The sequence below is a fragment of the Megalobrama amblycephala genome, linkage group LG4, assembly GCF_018812025.1.
Source record: "Megalobrama amblycephala isolate DHTTF-2021 linkage group LG4, ASM1881202v1, whole genome shotgun sequence".
NCBI classification, from domain to species: Eukaryota; Metazoa; Chordata; class Actinopteri; order Cypriniformes; family Xenocyprididae; genus Megalobrama; species Megalobrama amblycephala.
Genome location: NC_063047.1, coordinates 55,739,842 through 55,765,736, shown reverse-complemented (window position 1 = coordinate 55,765,736; position 25,895 = coordinate 55,739,842). Strand labels below are relative to the sequence as shown.

General features: G+C 37.1%; 1 protein-coding gene across 4 annotated transcripts in view; it reads right to left on the bottom strand.

Moving 5' to 3' along the window:
• The window catches only part of taf6 (TAF6 RNA polymerase II, TATA box binding protein (TBP)-associated factor), a 66,494-nt gene that overhangs the window by 30,881 nt on the left and 9,718 nt on the right, over positions 1–25,895 (bottom strand). For all 4 annotated transcript variants that reach the window (XM_048190117.1, XM_048190119.1, XM_048190120.1 and 1 more), the window contains exons 3-6: positions 12,332–12,418; positions 12,037–12,190; positions 11,538–11,594; positions 8,895–9,014 (exon numbers count right to left, since the gene is read on the bottom strand). In XM_048190117.1, coding sequence (XP_048046074.1) covers positions 8,895–9,014; positions 11,538–11,594; positions 12,037–12,190; positions 12,332–12,418 — 418 coding nt within the window. The remainder of the gene's footprint in view (positions 1–8,894; positions 9,015–11,537; positions 11,595–12,036; positions 12,191–12,331; positions 12,419–25,895) is intronic.

Sequence of the window (25,895 nt, the reverse complement as noted above, 5' to 3'; positions counted from 1 at the left end):
AAAAAAGATAAGTAAACAGTCAGTAATAAAAAAGGAACAAAAAAATTACCTCAATTCAGTTGAGAAATATACAAAAAATATACATGAAATATACAAACACTGAATTTTTTTATGCCCTGTATCTTAAAGGGTTAGTTTCACCCAAAAATGAAAATTCTGTCATTAATTACTCACTCTCATGTTGTTTCAAACTCATAAGACCTTCGTTCATCTTCAGAACACAAATTCAGATCTTTTTGATGAAATCTGAGCACTTTCGGACCCTCCATAGACTGCAACGTTATTACCCCTTTTTATGGCCCAGAAAGGTAGTAAAGACATTGTTAAAACAGTCATGTGACTACAGTGGTTCAACCTTAATGTTATGAAGCGACCGGAATACTTTTTGTGCACAAAATAAACAAAAAAAAAAAAAAAAAAAAAAACACTTTATTCAACAATTTCTTCTCTTCCATGTCAGTCTTGACATAGTAAACACAGTGCAGCACTTCCAGGTTCTACGTCAGAACGTCGGCTCATTATTGGCCAGATTCTTTGTCAGCATCACATGCATGCCATGCGCTGTGGTGCTCACACGAACACTGTCAGAGAGTGCACAGAGAGAGGAAATTGTTTAATAAAGTCATTTTTGTTTTTTGCACACAAAAAGTATTCTGGTCACTTTATAACATTAAAGTTAAACCACTGTCGTCACATTGGCTATTTTAACAATGTCTTTACTATCTTTCTGGGCCTGCAAAAGTTGATATTACGTTGCAGTCTGGGGTCAGAAAGCTTTCGGATTTCATCAAAAATATCTTCAATTGTGTTCTGAAGATGAACGAAGGTATTACGGGTTTGGAACAACATGAGGATGAGTAATTAATGACAGAAATTTCATTTTTTTGGTTGAACTAACCCTTTAAGTGCCATATAATATGTTGTTTATTTAGATTAGTGTTTCTCAACGGAGGCGGTACCGCCCCCCCCAGGGGGCGTTCAGAGAACATCAGGGGGCGTTGGAAGCAAAAGTTTTGAAAGGGGGGCGTTCAGGTGTTCTTGGGGGGTGTTCACGAGTTTACACCAAAGATCCAGGCAAGATAAGATTAAACTTGTAATTACTTGCAAAAGAATTGTCTTTAATGCGACATGTTAGCTAATCATTTCTTTTGCATCGATTATTTTTCCAGTCACAGACCAGCGCTAAAGCGCTGACAATAATTCACATGCACAAAAATGTGTTTCGCACTGACAAAAGTCCGGTGGTGGCTAGAATCCAGCGCTGAAATCATGCAGTGGAGGAATGGAAAGTTGACAAGCCATTAAAAAGTATTGACTTTTGAACCACTTATATTGAACCACTTATATTTTCAAATATGTTCAATAAATCATGCTCCCGTTCACTCTGGTGACGAATTTTAAAATTAATTAAACTAGCCTAAATTCTATTTATAAGGTAAACTAGGCCCAATGCCTAATGCCAAATGTTTTCTTTGTTCAAGTACTTTACTGGTCAGGCATTATTGTGAACTCACAAGACTGTAAGCAGATAAGGACAATTTGATGGATAATTTAAATATATTCTGTAATCACATTTAAATAACGTCACATCTGAGCGCAAAACGCTGCTTCGATAGTTTTTAGATAGTTAAAAAATAATTAACAATAGGCTACGATAATTTCTAATTGTTCATATGTGTTTATTTTTGTTAGAAGAGTTTTTTTTAAATTTTATTTTATTGATAATGAACACAAATTAATCATGACAAATAAATTTGAAATGAATTAATTATACCATTGATGAAAACAAGCTGATACCAAGGTATTTAGGCCTATAATTATAAGATATTTTTTCATGAAAAATCATGATTGTATTTATTTATTTTCTCAAAAGAAAGATTATGTAAGCAGCTTCTTGCAATGCTCTCCTAAATGCATAATAAAACCTTAGTGCACATTACCGCTTAAATGACCGTATTGCCTACGGTCGTGTCCAATGACAGCCCATCTTACATCTACTTTGAGTGGCATGGGAGAGAGTCAGAAGTTGATTTGTTGCCCCTACGAGTTTATAATAGCATATTTTAACTATTTTCAAATGGATAAAGAAAACAAAAACTGTCAAAACGTTTTTAAATGCTGGCTTTATTAAACTATGTTTTAAACATGTGAATAAACACGTCTCATATGTCTATTTATTTTTAATATAGGTCTACTATTTATTAATTTATTGTTCTATTTTATTTAACATTTTTACATGTAACATGAATAATCAAACCTTTAACATAAAACAAGTATTGCACAACAATTTTAAATGTCTACTCATTTTTCCATTTTAAAATGATTTATTAATTTAGATTTTTATGTTTTAATTAAATTGATTTATGCTATTCCTTATTCTTTCGGTTTATAAGGTGTCACAACAAATCCCGCATTCCTATTCTCCCATAAAATAGCCATAATAATGTCAGAATTATCAAAGAAATTCAATATGCAGACGCAGATTATCTTGAGTTTTGTGTTAGTTCAAATGCAGCATTTTAATAAAACGATGTCCAACAACACAAATAGTTCTCTCTGAAGTCTCCATCACAAGTTCCCTTCAATAGGTTATATAATGCGAAGCGTGCGACTTGCACTTCAGTTTCAGAAAATATTGTCATCGAAGTTTTATGTCTATAGTTTATATAAAACATTGAAGTTTATGTATTCTTTATATCACGTTTTCAAACCGTCACGAGACTTAAAATTGGTCAACAGAAATCATATAGTTTGTGTAAGTTAGCCTATGTTAAAAATAAAATAAACATAAAATTTGTTTTCATAAAATCATAGTCTAAAATGAATAAACAAAATATATTTGACTTAATTGATTAACAAAGCAAAAGAAAAAAACTATGTGACAAATAGTAGCCTATGCTGCTGAGTTTGATTCATTTTTGCGAGGCGCGGCGCTCCACAAACAAGTTCAAGGAAAGGAACATGGAAAAAAATGCATCATGTTTTCTTTATTTTGCAAAAGCATAATGTTCTGTTTTTAGTGTTGAGTGTACACAAATAAAAGTAAACTTTGCAGAATCGAATGATGTCCTACTCATATCTGTAATTTACGAAGTAGGCCTATTATAAGTTGTTTCTGCTGGTACAGGAAACAGTTGAAGTGATCGCGCCGGCGCCTCTTGTGCGCACACAACATATTCTAGCACTGTAAACTTGACATCGCAGCCTGTTCATCATCAAAATAAATTACAGTCAGCCAAACATATAAAAAATTACACTGCTCATTTTAAATATGTGCTGTTCAGCGTGACCACCGCTGAAACTGGTCCTGCCAAGCACATTTTTGAAACGGGAGTGAAGTAGGCTACAAATCCTAGTTTACATAAATTATAGTTCAGAATCCAAATACATTGCTAATACAGACCTGCCAACCTTGGAAAATTTTTTCGAGTACCAGTGTGATGGGACAGGACACGGGGTTTTTTTTGGGGGGGGGGGGGGGGGGGGTCATATATTTTTTTACATTTTTGAGAATACAATACACAAAGCACAAACACACACCCATCTTCGTTAATCTAATTTTGACTGTTATTTTATATTTTCACTACACCTGCTCAAAAGCATTTTTTTATTCATGATTAATATTGCATTGCATAATGTGTGCTTATACAAACTGACAACCACAAGTGAATCACATTCACATATTTAATATGGACTAAAAAATTGTGTTTGCAATTTCAAGTAGGTTATATTTACATACAACTAACCTGACAGTTGAGTCTTTTACGCAGGTTTTGTAATGAAAACTAGTCTAAAATTAAGAAACCCTTAGAAAAGAGTAAACATTGAGTTTATATGTGATTCATTTAAAATACTTAATTTATTATTCCAATATCCAAATATGCTAAAATATTTGGATACTGGAATAATATTGGATATACTAAATCCCACAGAAAAAAAGGTATCTATTTGTAACATGTTTGTATTGGCTAACCTTTAATCAGCGAATGTTTGTCTTGTTCAAATACAGCATATTTATAGAAAACAGTTAACAGTGAATAGACAGTACCCATAAGTGCAAAACGAATCGAGTATTCAAGAATATCAAGAAGTTAGTTATATAACGAGGGGTTGTGTTAACTAAAGAGTCCGTCATTTACCGAAACTTAAAAACACGGGTGGATAATTAAAAATGTTTTCTGACAAAAAAATAACACAAGCAAGAACAAATTTTAAACCAAGCACGTCAATTTTCATTTTACAATGATCTTCCCTCTCTGTGCTCGCGCGCGTTTGTGTGTATGAGAGAGAGCTCGCGCAGCACTGAGACAACGGTGCTTTTAAATGCATAAGTAACTAATGTGCTAGTTTTCTTACAAAATAAGTAGGCTATGTAACATAATTAGGTACTTTAGTTAGTATTAACACAATAACGCAACACATGTAGGCTATACGTATCAAGAGAATAAATAAATAAACGCCTGTTTCTCCAGACTCGCGCTTGTCAGTCAGTCACACATCACAGCACTTTCATAATCACTAAGCCATATAGCGATTTCAATTTTATTTAGATTTGTTGTTCAACATTACTTGAGCATGTTATACCCGTTTACCTCAAGGAGTCAGAAGTACCGTGACTGCTGTACTGTCCTCGCTTGAGAATTCAGTCACTGAGACTGCAGGAGTGGAAGGAGGATCGCGCGGGATTTTGTGTTGCTGTCGATTTGCAGTCTCTTTTTATTGATAGGTCAATCATCCCCGCTTGCTATTTGGGGAAATGAACCCAGCGATATGATTGGTCAAACTCTTTCTTTTATATGTATATGAAGGGGATATTATTCAGCAGAGGCAGGGATACATAGACCAGAAGGGGGGAAATCCCCCCCATCCCCCCCTACAAATCACACCAAATCGGTGTACCAATATGATTCAGGATAAGACAAAAACACGGATTGGAAAATGGAATCATGATGTTCTCGCTCATTATATAAATTTTGTACATTTTAAATACTGAAGAAAATAAGGATGTGAATAGTGTGGGGAATAGTGTGTGTGTGTGTGTGTGGGGGGGGGGGGGGGGTACATAATGTCTGTATGTAGTGATGCAGTTAGACAGACTAGGTTATTTATATGTAAAAATCATACAAATGCCCCATTCTGAAACATACATCTAAAGAAATTAAAGATCCACCTTTGTTTGTTGAGACTTTCTGGTGCATTTCACTTATAGTCAATACTATTTCCTGTAGCATTTTCATCGGTCAGGCATGGAAGTCTATTCTGATTGATATCTTTTGACAACGTTTAATTTAAGAGCACAGAGAGATTCACGATTGCACACTACACAGAGCGCGCACTCATGAGAGGAGAGGCAGTTTACTTGTATATTTGAGAGCTTGCGTCGTTTTCTGCCATTACATGAATGCGCTCTCCACAAACCTGCAGGTATGATTACAATTATGCGCAATACCTGCAATCCTGCGCTGTAACTGAAACGAGTGACAGCAGGAGGAGGCAGGTGTGTGTCAAACTTGCTGTCGGGGAGATGAGTGAATGAGCACGCTCCGCTGGTAAAATATCAGGGTTTTCATTGGTCCGTTTACGATCGGATAACTTTATTGGCTACCGATATGCTGGTCAAAGATTTCAATATTAATTCAAATTGTTGCCGTACTCAGTAACAGAATGTGATTTTACAAGTAGCGAAGTAGATTACATAACTTAATTTGTACTTAAGTACAAGTAAAATTACAGATTTAAAAATGTGCTCAAAAAAAGTACAAAAACCCGAAAAAACTACTTAATTACAGTAACATGAGTAGTTGTAATTCGTTACTTCCACCTCTGGCTACATGTACTTTGTCACTGCTATGCTGCAATAAACTTTATCAAGATCTTCAATGTCCCACTCATTTTTTCTTACACAGTAGTTCAAAACTTCCTCTGCACAATGTGTTTTAAAAATCTGTCAGTTTATATTAACAATGCTGGATCTCGTGCTGTAGAATCACTGGACAAATTTAATGGATAAAGCAAAATTAATTAAACCCTGACCTATGTAATTGTATGAAATATTGGATGAGATCAGTAAATCAGGTCACAATTGTTGTTGTTCAAACGCCCAGTCTTGCCCGACTCTCTGTGACCCCATGAAATACAGCAGTCAGGCCTCCCGGTCTTCCACTCCCACCTTGAGTCTGCCCAAATTCATGTTCATTGCATCGGTGACACTATCTAATCATCTCATCCTCTGCCTTCCCCTTGCCCAATCCCAGCATCAAGATCTGTTCTAACGAGTCCTCTCTTCTCATTAGGAGGCAGAAGTATTTGAGCTTTAGCTTCAGTATCTGTCCTTCCAATGAACAGTCAGGTTTGATTTCCTTTAGGACTGACTGATTTGATCTCTTGAGAGTCCCTTGGACTGCAAGACCACATGAAACCATCAATTCTTCGGCGCTCAGCCATTACTTATGATCCATCTCTCACAGCCATACATTACTACTGGGAAAACCATAGCTTTGACTATATGATGCAGGAACTACAAGACGATTATGTCACCATTAATACATAACCAACATCATCTGAACATTCTCTTGGTGTTTCTTGCTGTAACAAATGTGATTTATAAACACTCAGTTACAGCAGCCAAAGAAAAAAAATTATGTTTAAGGGTTTGTTTAAGAGCCCAACTAAAGCAAACACTGATCAATGGTGACTTCAAACCAAACTATTATTTTCAATAAAACATCAACACCTAAACTGCTGTAAATTCTCAATAACAACTTTTGTACACATATAAAATCAAACTGTTTTGTAATAAATGAAGCTAGTAATGCTATTGTGGAGTTGTTTAATCATCCTCTGTTAAGACCTTGAAAGATTTTTACAAGATGTAATTTAAGTCTTGAGTGTCCCCAGAATGTGTCTGTGAAGTTCCAGCTTAAAATACCTCACAGATCATTTATAAATTCATGGTGTAAATAACCATTTCTGACTACAATCAAGAACAGGCTGTTTTCGTGCATGTGCCTTTAAATGCAAATGAGCTGCTATGCCCCGCCCCCTCTCTACAATCACAGTTCCTGCCTCAATCGGATTGTTGACATGGTTGTCACTACAGCTGCTCAAGTGCGGAGAAAATGGCGGACAGTGTACAGCTTGCTGAGGGCGGAAACTATGGTAATACAGGACCAGTCAGTGGCTATGGGCGGGGCATGAGGAAGGTGACGTCACATTACTCAGAGAATCAAAACGGCTTGTCTAATGAGACTGCTTTGGTTTAATGGGGATTTAAAAAAAAAGGAGTGGGTGGATTTTTATCATTGTAGGGTGGTTGTGTTCACACACTGCCAACACACATTTATATCGAATCACCTCGTAAAAGTGGATTTAGCATAATAGGTGACCTTTAATGTCTTCTTTTATCCTCAGTTGATTTCATCTAAGGCTGTGGCTATAAGTCAGCTGTAGTTCTTGTATTTCTGCTCATCTCTTTTTTCTGTTCTTGTTGATTCTCTTTCCTTCAGTGATTCTGCTTGTTAATAGCAGATAACCTTCCTGACACATTAACTGTGTTAAAATCGATAACACAGTGAATGTGTCAAAATTAACACAACAACTGTTGTCCCAAAACTCTTTGATGTGTAACCCAGGTGGAGTCGGTTTTTAACACTGGATGTGACAAAGCGACCTTTGCAAATCCATTTGCTCTTCATGTTCAGCAGTAGCACGAGTGCTTGAAATACGTCAGAAATGGGGCATCAGTTTACTGTCGGGAATTTATCATGTTGCGTCATGCCGCATCCAGTGTAGACAGCATCACTTATTTTAATGCTTTTGTCACGTCCTGCCGTTTGCATCTGGTGTGGACACACTGCAAGATTAACACAACAAGTGCTGTCCCAAAACTAACACATTGACATGTAAAAATTTAACACAGTTTGAGCCAGTTTTAACACATCTTTTCTAAGAGTGCACTAAGAAAAAAAATTGTGCTTTTAATAACTGTTCACTGAAAGGTTCTTTGGGGAACCAAAGATGGTTCTTCTATGGCATCACTGTGAAAACCTCCGTTTGGAACCTTTATTTTTTAAGAGTGTAAAAACACTAAACATGCACTGACTTAATGTTTGTAAACCTCGACAAATGACACTATTGAACAAGAGAACATAAAAGGCTGACTTGAATTTGCTAAAAGGAAATAGGAAAGGCATGTGGGAATTCTGGAAGAATGTTTAATGAAGTGATGAGGCCAATCTGGAACTTTCTATACCCATGAATCAGCAGTATGTCTGGCACAAAAAGGCATGGCTTATGACAGAAGAACACCATCCTTAGGGTCAAACGTGGAGGTGGGTAAGTCTTGTTATGAGGGTGCTTTCCTGCTGCAGGAAGTGAAAATTTTGACCATGTGACCGACATAATGGATTCTTTGAAGTATCAGGATATTTTGGCAAAGTTTGTGATGATTCAGTATGTAAACTGTAGCTTTACTGGATCATTGGACTTTCCAGCAGGACAATGATCCGAAGTATACATCCAAATCTACCTAAGCTTGGTTCTTGGAATGTTCTTGAGTGGTCTGCTCAGTCTCCAGATTTAAATTCCCTTGAAAATCTTTGGTGAGATTTGAAAAAAAGCAGTGGCAGCATGGAAACCAAAGGACATCAGTGAGCTGGAAGCTTTTGCACATATATTCCCAATTACCTAATAATTTATATAATATTTTATTTTAATTTATCTCAGTAACTCAACCTTAATCACTCAAATGTGTATTATAAACTTTCTATGATGGTTTACTTATGCTTTACTTGAAGTGTTTTCATACAATTTGAACCAACTGAATGTCTTGCAGGTCAGGGGGGTTCAATAATTTTGATTGCAACTGTACCTTTTAAACTTAACAATTTTCTGACCTTTGACTTCAGCAGAGGTTGCACCCTGACTCTTAGACTGGATAGAGCCTTCCTCTTCCTGTCCAGGTTTGACAGCTTTGAGCGGCTCTGTAGACTCTGCCTTCTGCTGCTCTTTAGGGGCTGAGTGAGATGGAGAAAAAGGGTACGGATAAATAAATCACAAAATTATTTAATGTATTTTTAATGTAATAGGCTAGAAATGGGATACTAGTGAACTGCTACATACTTGCGCGGTATATACTGTATACGGTATATACAAGGAATGGCATTCCAGACCGGAACTAACTTTTCAGATTTTGATTAAAGATTATCATGACAAACAATTTTTTTCGGTGCATTAACTTGCATGGATTAATTGTTCAGCACAAGACTAGTAATATAAGCTAACAAAGTAAATAGGGTTCATTTTGATTTCATGACTACTTTAAGGTTAAACCACTGTACTCACATGAACTGTTCTGAATATGTTTTGAGTACCTTTCTGGATCTTCAGAAGTTCGGTGGCATTGCTGTCAGGCCTCACTGAGCCATCGGATTTCATCAAAAATATTTTCATTTGTGTTCCAAAGATGAACGAAGGTCTTACAGGTGTGGAACGACATGAGGGTGAGTAATTAAAGGCTTAGTTCACTTCAGAATTAAAATTTTCTGATAATTTACTCACCCCAATGTCATGTTCATGTCTTTCTTTCTTCAGCCGAAAAGAAATTAAGTTTTTGAGGAAAACATTCCAGGATTTTTCTCCATCTAGTGGACTTGTTCACATTTACAAGACATCAAACTCGGCAAAAAAAAAAAAAAAAGACTCGCAAACTCGGGTTTAATTTGGGTAGTGCTAGAGCCTATACACCTGTCTGTGTAATAACTAAAATAATGTTTATATTTTCTGGCTAGTTTACTTTAGTTTATTATAATACACCATACTTTCACCCAAACTGAATAATTAAAAACAAGTCTAAATGGGTAAATCTTCTATAAATATTTTTAATTCTTATTTTCTTTTCTGACATACTCCAATTCTTGTTAAAACACACATGCTTATTCTGTGCTTTTTGAGCACTTTTTGTGTGAAATCATTTTTATTTTGTCCATCAAAAGTGTGCTTTCACTTTAATTGAGCATCAGCAGCACAGCAAAAATAGACCCACTTCAATGCTGCTCACGCGACGCTCCTGCTTGACGGAGCGCAGTTCCTGCTCCCGGTGTGAATGCACCCATTGGTTAACATGCATGCCAAAAAAAAAATGCGTCGCTCATGCTTGCGGTGTGAAACCGGCGCAAGTCAAATGGCATTTAAAAAAAGGTAAAACAACAATGTCGGATGATTTTGAAGTTGGAGGAGAAAATGGGATGAGAGTTTTTTGCCTACGTGACGCGTGACCTTTCCAACGTGATTATGTAATTCATGCCGCATCGCAGAGCTAGTGCAAGACGAGTATTTGTGGTTAAAAAGTACACAAATTTTGGGGGGTTTTTTTAGAAAATGACAGATCTTTTAATTAGATAAGACCCTTATTCCTTGGCTGGGATCATGTAAAAAGCCTGTAAAAATCCTGGAATGTTTTCCTCAAAAAATAAGTTATTTTTGACTGAAGAAAGAAAGACATAAACATCTTGGATGACATGGGGGTGAGTAAATTATCAGGAAATTTTAATTCTGAAGTGAACTATCCTTTAATGACAGAATTTTCATTTTTGGGTTAACTAACCCTTTAATAATTGATGATCTTTACAACAAAACTGAATCAACACTGAACTAACTTCTGCTGAACAATGACACTTTTTAGAGCTGCTTTACTGCTGAACTGAACTCTGTTTGCATCATTGAATCATTATTTTCCTGTTGATCACTGTAAAGTTGTATGGTATAAAGTGCTATAAAACAACAAATTTATTAGACCACCTGTCATAATAAAGAGAAAACAAAAATATTTTAGGAATCTGTCAAAAACTTACTTAAAACTAAAAATTTTATTGTCATTTATTAGGCAAATAACAAACTATAACAAATAAATAGTCTTTATTGACACATAATAACCCCCCAAAAAATGGTATATTTAACCAATTAAAATTAAATTAAATTAAATTAAAATAACTAATAAAAATACATATATATTTTATTTTTACTTTGTATGGCCTCGATAAAAGCTTGCATTCTTGCTGGCACTGTTTTTATGTACTTTTTCACAATCTCTTTTTTTATTGGCTTCCAAATAGTTTCTAGTTGTTCCCAAAGACTTGGTTTTGTTGAAACTTTTGTGCAATCTATCTTTGAATCCATTAAATCACAACAATAATTATATTTCAGCAATAGAAACACTATTGTGACTAAAGCGCCTACACATACTGGTGCAGATTAACCATTACAGAAACATAAAAAATTATTTTGGTAATCACCAATCCTGTTAGTTTAGGGCGGCTGTGGCACAAACCTTACATTGGTTGGTGGTCTAATAAATTTGTTAAGCACTGTATATACTACAGTAATAGTATGATTTGAATATGAGCTTTATCTTTATTGCAGTATACTGCATTATTAGTATGATTTGAATATGAGCTTTATTGCAGTATAATAATCCAAACATATTCCCTTATTTGATACCAAGGTAATGCAAATGAAAGCAACAGCCAGAAAACTCTTACCTGGAGGTGGGTTCTCTGGTATTGCAGGCTGGACACCATCAATGCTTAACCAGTGAGCTGAAAGACAGAGACGACAGGCTATTTTCTTCTTTGCACGCAAATAGCACAAAACACATTGGAGACTTGACTCCACAAGTGCTCAATGCTCATTATAAACAGCACAAAAAATAATGGCCAAAATAGTTTATTTTTAATTAGATTTTCAGCACTATAAAAAGTTTATTTTTCCATCTTGAACACTTTTTTTTACTGAGCTCACTTACAATGCATTTTGGGAAGGAAATATTTGATGCTACCTTAGTATTTAGCAAAAACAAGGTATTCTAAAAGGCAAGAAAAATTATGCTGTGTTCCTTCTGGAACAGCTTTTGAGACAGGACAGTGTCTGTAATGCTATATAAAATAAGCATTACATAATAATAACTCACTATGTTTGGTATAGAGCTTGCATCTAAATAGCAAATAATTTGGTTTCATATGAGAAATGTTTGTTAATTACCTTTGAGTGAAACATCAAGAGGAACTCGAGGGAGGGGCGTGTTGATGATGTCACTAAGATCCACTTCCTTTTCTTCATAAAAGTGCAATTCTCTGCCGCCTCCACTTGCAAAGCGAAACGGGATGAACTCTTGAGACTGGAATCCATACAGTGGCTAAAGGAGACAAGAAAAATTAAAGAAAAAGTTGCTATACATAGGAAAAATTATTTGTGAAGGGTACTGAATGTTGTGGTTCACAAAGCATGAGTTAGACAGAGAAAACAAACAACTCTCACTTCATTTCAGTTTTCTTACCTCCACGTTTTTTAGTTTAAGAGCATGGTCAATGTCACCAGTCGTAAGTTTGCGTCTTTTCCCATGGTGCATAAACTTTAGCGCATCCTGTGGGAGATATCACATCAACATTTAAACAACACCTTCAGCTTTTCTGTACAATCTCTCAAATGGAAATTATTGCACATTCCTGCAAAAAGATATTACACCTTTACTTGATTATTATATCCTGCCCTCATATAATTATTTGATGTAAAAACTAACATTCTGCATTTTACATTCCATCTGAATATTTCAAATAAGGGTGGTTGAAACAAATATAGTGTTTTCCACAAGATTTTTTGAGGCAATGGTGGGTGAGCATCGAAGAACTCCGGCAACCATCCTGGGCTTGTTCACAGCATGTCAGCTGCATCTGCATCTGTTTTGTGTTGATATCTCAAAGCAATCAAAAGTTATGCCATGTGAAACCATAGTAGCCTTTTTATCAAAAGTCCAAAAACCTCTCCAAACAAGTAAAATTACATAGATTAAGTAACAAGTAATAAGATCCTGGTTGAGGAGTGATAATCTTCCAGCTCTGTCTCAGCTGTGCGCTCTTATTCTATGGTGCATGGTCAATCAAGACCTGTCAATCTGAGCAATCATTCCAATCCAATCATGTTCCAGCTGTAAACCAATGTGTCCAATTGGTCTTTACACATTGTCTCTACCCACAATACCAGAGATCACGTTTCCATTGGTTGAACTTTCAAGTGACGCTGGAAAACACTTCTTCGGATCCTGGAAATCCTATAGCTTTAGCCAAGCAGCATGTCATGACACTCCAAGAGAATTTTTTTAAGATCTATGCATCATGTTATGTTGGGAGTGGGCAACCTGTTCTAAATAAAGATGTATGACAGGGGTCATCAACTATATTTGTCCAAGGGCCAGAATTTTTCTCTGCAGACACTGTAAGGGCCAGATACTCGTAATATAAAATAAAATTCGAATTGTATCCTAATATGTTATTATTTGATATACTAATTCTAATTCCAAATTTATTTTATTTTTTACATATTACCTGTACTGCAGCAAGCCACCAGGGGGCGATAGCGATATTTTAGGCTTCATATTTGTGAGGCTGTCAAGCTGTCCATCACTGTCACGCAATTGTGCGCTAATCCCAGGCAAGGAAAATTTTGACATTTGTGAAAAAATGAGCACGTGAAACAATAAAAGATGTTCAATGAGAGCAACGCGTTTATCGTCATTCTTGACTGAAGGCAGGCTATGGCACAAGCTACTTTTCAGAAGGGTTTTTTTTTTCGTTAGATTTAAAAATAAATAAATATGGAACGGACCCGAATATTCAAATATTCGTTCGGTGGGTTGGTATTCGATTTGAAAATTTGATATTCGAATATTTATTTATTTATTTTTTTTGCACACCTGGGATCCCCCGCGAAACGATTCTCATGCGTGGCGTGTCCGTTTTTATTTCGGCTCCCATATTTAACAGGTTGGAGTTTGCACACTGAGACACGCGTCTCAGGCGCGCTCGAGCCACGCGGAAAACGCGTGCATGCTAGAAATAGAACCGACGCGTGTTCCAGCAACTGGAGTGTTCAGAACAGCGGAGTTTGTATGGACCGAAGTGCATGTCTGAGCTTGTGTTTTGTTGCTTTGACATTGTGGAAAATACAATAATAGAAACAAAATGTATTAGCATTTTTACCCGTTATTATCAATCTAAATTAATCTCGTTTTTAATTTAACTTAATTTAGTTTTTCTTTATTTAAATTTCATTTTTCTTTATTTAAATTTCGTTTTTTCTTTATTTAAATTTCGTTTTTGTTTATATAAATTTCGTTTTTTCTTTATTTAAATTTCGTTTTTTCTTTATTTAAATTTCGTTTTTCTTTATTTAAATCTACCATTACTGTGCCAATTTGTTAGTCAGAAAAATATTAGACTACCTTAAAAGTATTGCTTAATTTAACAGACCTGTGTGTGTGCGTTTTATATCACTAGTGCAGTGTCCGTTCTCGGAGCATAAGCCTTGCCCGCGTGAGGTGCGCCGCTTCCCGCTCGCGCTGTTCTGACTGTAGTTTACTAAAAGTTTATTAATTCTGAATGTGTCGCGTCTCGCGTGTCCATCTATATTGCACCAAATGCGACACTGCACTGCCTTGTGAAGTCGATTGGATGAACGGTTCTCAAAATAATAAAAATGCAAACGGACATACAGACACAGATTCCTGCCTTTATTAGAGAGAAAAATATGTTCAGCCCCTCTCTCCAAAGAGTCGATGTTCATTACTACCGAAGCTTCTAAGCTCAAAAAATGGTATTCAGACCAGCCCTAAACTTTTTCCTCTTACAAGGCTATTCCTGAATTCAGTATTATTCTGGGGGCCGGATGGAAATCTCTGGCGGGCCGGATTTGGCCCGCGGGCCGCCAGTTGACGTTGCATGATGTATGATTTACTATGGTTTAAAGGTGCTAAAGAGGATGTTTTGTTTTATACATTTTTGCAATATTACTTGAAACTGTCTTTACTAACTGATAAAAGACTATTTATTAGGTGCACTGAAAATAATAATATTAATATACATCATCTGTGCACGAGGTAGGGCCTTAAAAACATCAGCCAATTGTTTGCGAGATCATCGCACTCTACAGGCACCGCATGCAATGTTTTTGTCAGGAGACAGGAGTAACAACTGCAGATTATGAGTTACCTGCGGTGAGTCCGACATAATGAATCCACTAACACAACACAGCGAATGCCGGTGGTAAACACTCGTGTTCCAATACTCGTGCACGAGTTTTGGGAGGCGTTCCTTTGAAATGAGCTGTGAAGGAGGGGGGCTGTTCTTATGCATGTGCTCATTTAAAAAACTCAGTAACAGTCTTTGGTTTCTCAGTCGACGAAAAAATCCTCTTTAGCACCTTTAATAGTCTGCTCAACCTCCAAGATCTTTACACCTCCAGAGTGAGAAAAGGGGCTAAGATCTAAGAATTGCTAATCACTCTAGAGCCCACACATCCAGCCCACCTTCTCTTTGAGAAGGAGTAGAACAGCCAGGCACAAGAACAGAATTTTTTTCTCGCAGGCTATATTCAGCCTGAACAATTAAAAACTTCCATAATATACACTGTCTACAACAACTGTACATTTGTGCATAACATCTAAAAATTGCACATTTGTAAATTACATAAACTGTACACTTGTAAATAACATAACTGTACATTCATTAAAACAATTATTTTTCTCTCTAGTTTTCTACAACTGTATTATATTGCATTATTTAAATGTTTGTTTTCTTATATTGTTTTTATATTTCATCTCTACTGTGTAATTCCTATTATCGTCTGCACTATGTCTGTACTTTCTTCTGCACTGGAAGCTTCTGTCGGCAAGACAAATTCCAATAATTGGCAATAAAGGTCTCTGATTTTGATTACTAATGTTTTGTGAAGTTACAAAACAAAACATGGTGCAATAGCCTCATTTGTATACTGTTTACATGCACTGCAACTTTTCATACAAATACTTGCCATAGTTTGGTCACAAACTGAAACAAATATGTTTTTTGTATTCTGCTAATTGAAACCTTTTCAACTATATATGACAAAAGGCACATTTTCAAGTAAATCAGAGATTTATGGAACATTTTTAAGACCATACTATGTGATTTCGTTTAGAGAAGACTAAAATGCTAACTTTTTTTAGCTTAGCACAGCGTCAAAATACAATTTATGAGAATAACAGCATATTTTACTCCAAAATCACATTATAGCGTCAGTCTAGTGATTGAAATAACTTCCTTATGTGAACTGATGTGGCATAAATATGCATTTCCTTCAGCCTGAGGCTTATTCATTTCACTTTTGGTGTGAAAGGGCCTTTACAATTGCCAAAAATAGAACATTTTTGTTGTTATTAAAAACAATCAAGCAAGCCCAGCCCAAGTGAGAAAAAGTAGCACAAAAGTAATGTAATGCATTACTTTTCATAAAAAGTAACCAAGTAACGCAATTAGTTATTTTTCTAGGGAGTAAGGCAATATTGTAATGCATTACTTTTAAAAATAACATTCCCCAACACTGTTGGCGAGTATCTGAAACTGTGTCATTCGCCAGATGGCTGGTAACAGAATTCTAACAATGCAGTGTTGTGAGAACACAAATGTGAATGACACTGTACAGTTGACGGTCAGTGCTGCATCATCAGGAAAGCTTAAGCCTTTCCACTGTAAATATTCAAGCACTAGAACACGCGAAAGGGCGCGCCCTGAAAAGCGCGTTGCAGACAGCATGCAAACACTAAGTTGAGCTCTCTTTCATGCCTTCCTGTGCTTGAACGGACAAATCCACACAAAATTATGTAAAAATAAATGTCTGTCCTGGCGAGTATCCTAGTAAACAGTCGATTATGTCTTCAGTTAAGAAAGAAGATGCACGATCTGTGCGTGCATTCGATGTAAAAGTGACAGCATCCTAATAATCCTGCTGCTGCCTGCATTTTTAATGTTAACCAAACAAAGAAGAATATGAAGACTATGCAGTATTATGTATTATTTATTTGATTAGCCTACTTTATTATATTTCTGTACCTGAAAACTACTGTTAGACCTGCATGAAAAGCACTTTTTATTTAATTTGTATCTTTGTTGCATTGTATTTATTTGTGCTATTGATCATAATTTGATTATTTGTTCTCATTTTATTACTGACTTTTTACTTGTCATTAAAAATGTAGGCTATTAAAATTATATTAATTATGCTAGTAGTTTTAGCTGTGGCATTGAAATTGGAATAGAGGAACATTGGTGTCATAACTGCCTGTTTTTGTTTCATGACTGGTAAAAAATAGTTACCGGCCATTGACAGGTGTGGCAAAAAGTTAGTTTTAGGCCTTGGATGTAAATATAACAAAACACAGAAAGGTGTCAGCAGTTAACAGGTTAATGTAACATTTCCTGATGCAAAATAATTGCAACTTACTCTCTGTAGGCTATAGTGGCGAAATCCACAGGATGATGTACATTGAGATGGGTGAACAGGTTGCTGGCAATACCCCTTTTGCGCTCACTGTTGGAAAGTCCTGCAGACTGCGGTGTCTAACTAGTCATACTGACGAGCTTACTATTCTGGAGTGTGGGTAGAGACTCTCCTCTGTCTTATCAGATGACATGATTTTGTAGTAGCTGCACACGCTGCGTCTTCTGCTTTATGACAGATAGCAGCGATAAGGTTCAATATCGCCACCTATTGTACTTTGGGATGTCAACCATGTACCGGCGCTGGATTATTTACGTGTCATATTATCTTAGATGTACTATTGCTTTTAAATACTACTGTTATCGGCAATACCGTTATAGTCACACCCTTAACACAATATCGATCTTTCATGTATTGAATATCATGGTTATCATCAATACCAGTATATCGCGACACCCTAGACACAAAGAGCTTATTGTGGGATCTCTGTAGAAAGGTATCGCTCAGTTGAGGGCTACAAAAGAATTCCAAAATATTAGCTATACCATGGAACACATTTAAAGGTTAGTTCACCCAATAATGAAAATTCTGTCATTACTTATTCACCCTCATGTCGTTCCACAGCCATAAGACCTCCGTTCATCTTCGGAACACAAATTAAAATATTTTTGATACGTCAGAACACAGACTCAGAGGCTGTTCACGTGGGCAGCATGACGCATTCGTGTAATGCTGATGCAGGAGCCGGCCAATAATGTTCTGACATAGAACCTGGAAGTGCTGAACGTAAACAGTGTATGAGAATGACACAGAATGACAGTGTTCCAAAGAGGAATGAAGGTCTTACGGGTGTGGAACAACATGAGGGTGAGTAATTAATGACAGAATTTTCATTTTTGGGTGAACCAACCTTGAAGTCAGAAGTCATTTACATGTGGAGAAAGTTTAAAATGAAAATAACCTTCACCTTTCAACATGAATGATCCAAAACACATCAAAATCAACAAAAGTCAACAAAGAAAGAATTAAAATGTAGAACCCAGAACCCAGGAGATGCCCTCACAATTTAGCAGATCTGAAATGTTTTTGCAAAGAAGAGTAAGAAAATATTCCCAGGTCAATAATTTACATACAAATTTACATTTAATCATTTAGCAGACACTTTTGTCCAAAGTGACTTACAATTGAAAACAATAGAAGCAGTTGAACCAACAAAAGAGCAACAATATGTAAGTTCTGTGACAAGTCCCAGTTAGTTTAGCACAGTACACGTAGTAAGGTGCACACTTGCAGTTAGTTATTACAAGCAGGGATGCAACGATCTAAAGTTCAGTATCGGTATCTCCTCCATTACTTAAATTTTTGGCGGATCAGTTTCGGTCAGACAGGACCGATCCAAATCCTATACTGTCTGTACTCATGGTTGTTACCGTTAAGCTCCACAAAATGCAAAAGCACATTGTAAAGTAAGCAACATAAAAGTTTTTGAAAACTCAATTCCCAGTCCTCCAAAGCTATTTGATAGCTTAATGTGGGGGACAGATGAGTATTTATGTTGTCAAAGATAGGGTAGGCAATTTTGGAGAGGTTAGCAATAGCAAGAGCACTCTCCAAAGGTACACCTCCTTCAAAACATATGAATGCACACAGCAGAGTCTGCAAAGCACCACGAGACGAGAGACGATGTTAAATTACCTCATGTCTCAAAACCATTACAATAATAATTAAAGCTGCAAGCAGCGATGAAAGGGCCCTCGCACCTGTGCCACCACCACCCGGTGGCTTTAGGAAAACAGAGCACAGTGGGCAATATGCATTTAAGTATATAAATATAGGAGGACTACGTTATTCATTTGTGTTTGCCACTCTTCCTGCTACCAGCTGTTGGCAATAGTGTTGTCAAAAGTACCGGTACTTCGGTACCAAGTCGGTACTGAAATTTTGAAAATGTGACGATACCAGCTTTTCTGTAGTACTGGTAGTACCGAGAATCCGGGTATATTCGGTACCCACTGATAGGACTGTGGCAGTATTTAGGTGAATATGACACGAGTGAAGCACAAAGCTTTGTTTACAGAAGAAATAATAGGTTAGCAATTAAATGTGACATCGCAGCCATGGAAACATTTTGGTTAATGCCGAATAAGAGAGGTGCGTGAGTCCATACATTTAGGCTTTGTATTCTGTTTTCCGAATCGGAATACACACACAAACACACACAATGCAAATCATATTTAATGTTTTTAAAATAGGCTATATAAAATAGTAAAATAGTTCCAATAGATTTTGCTGTGGTACTGAAATTGGTACCGAGAACCATAAAATTTTCATGATATCGGTACCGACTACTGGAATTTTGGTACCGTGACAACACTAGTTGGCAATATGACTATAATTAAATTTTTATTATATTTTTATAATAATATTATAAAAGATGTCTTATAGATGTCTTCAGGCCAGGGCACTTATCAAACATGTGAGGTTTGAGGCAGATTGGACATTGTATGCTTTAGTTACAACAACTTCCTGTTTCATGATGACAACAGCATGCTTTAGCACTCAGCTAAGTGTTGCTAGCATGTTTTAGAAAGTTTGTAACATGTTTAGCATTCAATTGCATAATTTAGTATGTTGCTAGTAGTGCATCACAGTGTTAAACACGTCACTTCCTGTTGCCAGTGGGTGGCGCTATTACTAAAACTGAATATTGTCATGTAGATGTGTTCAGGGCAGGATTGGACATTGTATGCCTGAGTTACAACAACTTTCTGTTTCGTGGCATTAATCGCATACATTAGCACGTAGCCAAGTTTTGCATGATTTAACGTGTTTCTAGCATGTTTGGTAATTCATGGCATATATTTAAATATTTCAGGAAGTGAATTACAGTGTAAAACATGCCATTTCCTGTTGCCAACAGGTGGCGCTACGACTAACTGAATATTTGCATGTAGATGTTTGGGGCAGGTTGGACATTTTATGACTGATTTATAACAACTTCCTGTTTCATGGTGAAATATCTGATAAAATCTCTAGGAGGAGTTTGTTAAAGTACAACATCTGGAAATGGCAAAAACTGCAAACATTTTGCAGAGAAAATTCAAAATATATCACTTCCTGTTGGGTTTTCAGATTTTGTTCCCACTGACTTTTTTGTAGGTATTGGGCTGTTACATGTGTCTACTGAATTTCATCTTTGTACGTGAAACATAGCACAAAGGGCAATTAATTGAAATTTTGTAGGTTTTGTATCGAGCCATTTTGCCACATCTTATTCTTATTGGCTTATATTATTATTATTGCCTACCACATTAATCTGACGTCGCTAGCTTGTAATCTTTGAATCTAAATCGCTGTTACAACGCGTTTGCATCTCGCTAGCTTGTTAACTTGTCTCGCGCGCTCCTCTTTCAACGCGTTCATCAAAGAGCTGTGGTAACTCGGATCGGATCAGTCTACAAACACGGTGAGTCGTGTCATCCTCTCCCAGAATTGTTTCCTGTTCCATCTGTCACATGTTCAGTATAGCCCTCTCTGTCAGCGACGAGGGATTTACATGTCATAAATGTAGGGAAATAGTCAGGCTGACAGAGAGAATCTCAGAATTAGAGACACGCATCCAAACTTTAATTGAGGATAGTAAGAATGCAGGGGCTTCAGATACTGTTTTGGATGCGACTATCTTAGTGAACTCTGTACATTTTTTGGTTCCGGCTGTAGAGCCCGCGCAGCAGGGCAGTTGGGTAATGGTGAGGCGGCCTAGCCGCGGAAAACACCACTCTTCCATTCCAATAAGAACATCAAACAGGTTCTCCCCACTCAGTGATGCACCCACTGAGAATCCTGTTGAAAGTGCCCTAGTTATTGGCGATTCTGTTACACGGAACGTGAAAATAGAGACACCAGCCACCATAGTCACATGTTTGCCGGGAGCCAGAGCACCTGACATCAAAGCAAATTTAAAAGTGTTGGCTAATGCTAATCGTAAATATTCTAAAATTATTATTCACGTCGGCACAAATGATGTTCGACTTCGCCAGTCGGAGATCACTAAAATTAACATTAAAGAGGTGTGTGAACTCGCAAATACAATGTCAGGAGAAGTAATTTGCTCTGGTCCCCTTCCTGTTCGTCGAAGTGATGAGATAGTTAGCAGATTATCATCACTCAATGGCTGGCTGTCTTAGTGGTGTCCGCAGAATAATATAGGTTTCATAGACAATTGGAAAAGTTTTTGGGGCAGACCTGACCTGTTGAAAAGAGATGGTATTCATCCGTCCCGGGATTGGTGCTGCTCTTCTCTCTAGTAATATGGCACATAGTCTTAGAGCTGAAACATGACAAACTGGGGCCCAGGACAGGAAGCAGACAGACTGGCTAAACCGACCGTCTGCTAGCTGCCTCACGTTACAGAAGTCAGATAAATCCCAACACATAGAAACTCTTACACCTAGATATTATCACATAGAGACTGTGTCTGTACCCCTAATTAGTAAAAACAAAAAACTTTCAAACCCATTCAATGGTAAAAATTTAATTGATGTTCAACAAATAAAAAATAGAGATAATAATGATAAACAAATGATAAAGCTTGGATTGTTAAATATTAGATCACTTTCTTCAAAAGCACTTATTGTAAACGATATTATCACAGACAATAATCTAGATGTGCTGTGTTTGACAGAAACCTGGCTAAAACCGGACGATTACATTACTTTAAATGAGTCTAGTCCTCAAGGTTATGATTATCGACACAATCCTCATCAGAAAGGCAAAGGGGGAGGTGTTGCTGTAATTTATAGTAATATTTACAGTATCAGCCAGAAGTCTTTCAAATATAATTCCTTCGAAGTGATGGTGCTTTACGTAACATTATGTAAGTTGACATTTGTGCTGGCTACTGTATACAGGCCACCAGGACACCATACAAACTTTATCAAAGAATTTGCCGATTTTCTATCAGAAATAGTACTAGCTGCAGATAAAGTCCTTGTTGTTGGTGATTTTAATATCCATGTAGATAATAAAAAAGACTCATTGGGATTGGCATTTACAGACATTCTAAACTCTATTGGTGTTAGACAACACGTGTCAGGACCCACTCATTGTCGTAATCATACTTTAGATCTAATATTGTCACATGGAATCGATATTGATGCCGTTGAAATTCTGCAGCAGAGTGACGACATCTCAGATCATTATCTAGTCTCGTGTATACTATATTTAGTCAAGGAGGCTAAACTGCCTCCCTGCCATAAATATGGTAGAACCATCACTTCTACCGCTAAAGATCGCTTTATAAATAATCTTCCTAATCAGTTTCATCACCTTAGCATACCAGACAGCTTAGAAGACCTCGATGTTAGACCCTATACCGACTAAGCTATTGAAAGAGATGCTTCCGGAGGTCATAGATCCTCTTCTTAATATTGTTAATTCATCTTTATCACTAGGATACGTACCAAAAACTTTTAAGCTGGCTGTTATTAAACCTCTTATTAAAAAAAACACAACTTGATCCTAGAGAATTAGTCAATTACAGGCCGATTTCAAATCTCACTTTTCTATCAAAAATACTAGAAAAGGCAGTTTCATCACAACTATGTTCATTTTTAGAAAGAAATAGTATCTGTGAGGATTTCCAGTCAGGATTTAGACCGTACCATAGTACTGAGACTGCTCTCATTAGAGTTACTAATGATTTGCTCTTATCATCAGATCGTGGTTGTATCTCTCTATTAGTGTTACTGGATCTTAGTGCTGCATTTGACACTATTGATCACAATATTCTTCTAAATAGACTCAAAAACTATGTTGGCATTAGTGGAATTGCATTGGCATGGTTCAAATCATACTTATCTGACCGTTATCAGTTTGTAGTAGTAAACGATGAGATGTCATATCAATCACAAGTTAAATATGGAGTACCACAAGGCTCAGTACTAGGACCGTTGCTTTTCACTCTGTACATGCTACCCTTGGGAGATATCATTAGGAAGCATGGCGTTAGTTTTCATTGTTATGCTGATGATACTCAGCTCTATATTTCTTCACGCCCTGACGAAACTTATCAATTCGCTAAATTAACAGAATGTATAGCTGATATAAAAAACTAGATGACCAGTAATTTCCTACTACTAAATTCAGAAAAAACAGAGATTCTAATTTTTGGACCAAAAACTACTTCACGCAGTAACCTAGAATACTGTCTAACACTTGATGGCTGCTCTGTTAAGTCTTCGTCATCAGTTAGGAACCTGGGTGTGCTCTTTGATACCAATCTTTCATTTGAAGGCCATGTTACTAGCATCTGCAAAACCGCATTCTTCCATCTTAAAAATATATCTAAACTATGACATATGCTCTCAATGAAAAATGCAGAACAGTTAGTTCATGACCTCAAGGCTAGATTACTGTAACGCTGTACTGGGTGGTTGTTCCTCCCGCTTGATAAATAAACTCATACAAAATGCAGCAGCTAGAGTTCTTACTAGAACTAGGAAGTATGACCATATTAGCCCAGTTCTGTCATCACTGCAATGGCTTCCTGTTAAACATCGTATAGATTTTAAAATCTTGCTAATTACTTACAAAGCACTAAATGGTTTAGCCCCCCAGTACCTGAGCGAGCTCTTAATGCATTATAGTCCTTCACGTTTATTGCGATCTCAGAATTCAGGCCAGCTGATAATACCTAGAATATCAAAATCAACTGCAGGCGGTAGATCCTTCTCCTATTTGGCACCCAAACTCTGGAACAATCTTCCTAGCATTGTTCGGGATGCAGACACACTCTGTCAGTTTAAATCTAGACTAAAAACACATCTCTTTAACCTGGCATACACATAACACATTATCAATTTATATTTTCAAATCCGTTAAAGGATTATTAGGCTGCATAAATTAGGTCAGCCGGAACCGGGAACACTTCCTATAACACCAGATGTACTCGTTACATCAGAAAAAGAATGGCATCTACGCTAATATTAGTCTTTCTGTTTATCCCGAGGTTTACCGTAGTCAACCGGATCCGGGCCGTATCCAGCTGAGACCAAGGACCTGCGCCTTGACACGACCACAACGCAGCCCTGAAGTATCAGCAGAGATCGAGTCGACTAGATCATCCATTGTGAAGACATCATCAACACGACAGCCAGTGCCACAGTTCCTGAACAAACCGACCATACTGGCATGATGAATACGATCCTCAATTGGACACGACCACAACGCAGCCCTGAAGTATCAGCAGAGATCGAGTCGACTAGATCATCCACTGTGAAGGCCTCATCGACACGACAGCCAGTAGCACAGTTCCTCAACAAACCGTCCATACTGGCGTGATGAATACGATCCTCAACTGGATGGAACTGAAATAAATACTTTGAATGTTGCGATCCTATCAGATTTATGATAGCAACCTGATTCGTAACAAAGCACTGTTCGCCAGAGGAGAACTGGCCCCCCGACTAAGCCTGGTTTCTCCCAATGTTTTTTTCTCCATTTTAACACCTATTTGCCACTTGTTTGCCACCTGATGTCACCTGTTGGAGTTTGGGTTCCTTGCCGCTGTCGCCTTTGGCTTGCTTAGTTGGGGACACTTGACATTTGACTTGACATTTGATATTCAACAGTATTCTTGACATTTATTCAACAGTGCTTTGATCTGCCTGCATTGACACTATTCTTTAAGAGCTGCTGTGCAGCAAAAATTATGTACCAGTTATCAATGTAAAACTGCTTTGATACAATCTGCATTGTAAAAAGCGCTATATAAATAAAGGTGACTTGACTTGACTGACTATTCTGAAATGCATATCAGACGTAATTTTTCACAACTTCTGACGTGTGTGCAAAGTTTCATTAGTTTTTTGAGCATGTTTAGGCCCTCAAAAATGTGATTCATTTAGGAGAAGAATAATTGACTACAATAGGGTCCTCACACCATTGGTGCTCAGGCCCTAATATATGTAAACAACTTACCACCTGACTGCTGCAGCGTTGATAGTGTTGATAATGTTCACACATAAGTGCATAAATCTTAATCTGAGGACGTAAACAGCTCGGGGTAGAACATCATGGGTTGTCATCTCGTCATTAACGTTAAGACATTGCATGAATGCAGCATAAACTTCTTGTTTTGGTTCAGGAGGAACTGTAAAAGGCAGCTGCTTTTTGTTTGTAGTGGTCAGTGACTGTCTGTTTACAACTCTGCATAGCCTTAGCCTACGGAACTTGCTGATGATGCGTGATGTGTGATTGTATATGAAAATACAAATGACGAACAGCAGGTGGGACATTGTATCAATGCATTCGGACTGAATGCAATTAGTGGACTACTTATATTATCAATTGCTATGAGGATGTGACATTAAAGGTCTGCTACCTGACTGATCAGGCATAACTTCCTTCCTAATATTGTGTTGGTCCTCCTGTTGCTGCCAAAACAGCTCTGACCCGTTGAGGTATGGACTCCACTATACCCCTGAAGGTGTGCGGTGGTATCTGGCACCAAGATGTTAGCAGCAGATCCTTTAAATCCTGTAAATTGTGAGTTGAGGCCTCCATGGATCGGACTTGTTTGTTCAGCACAT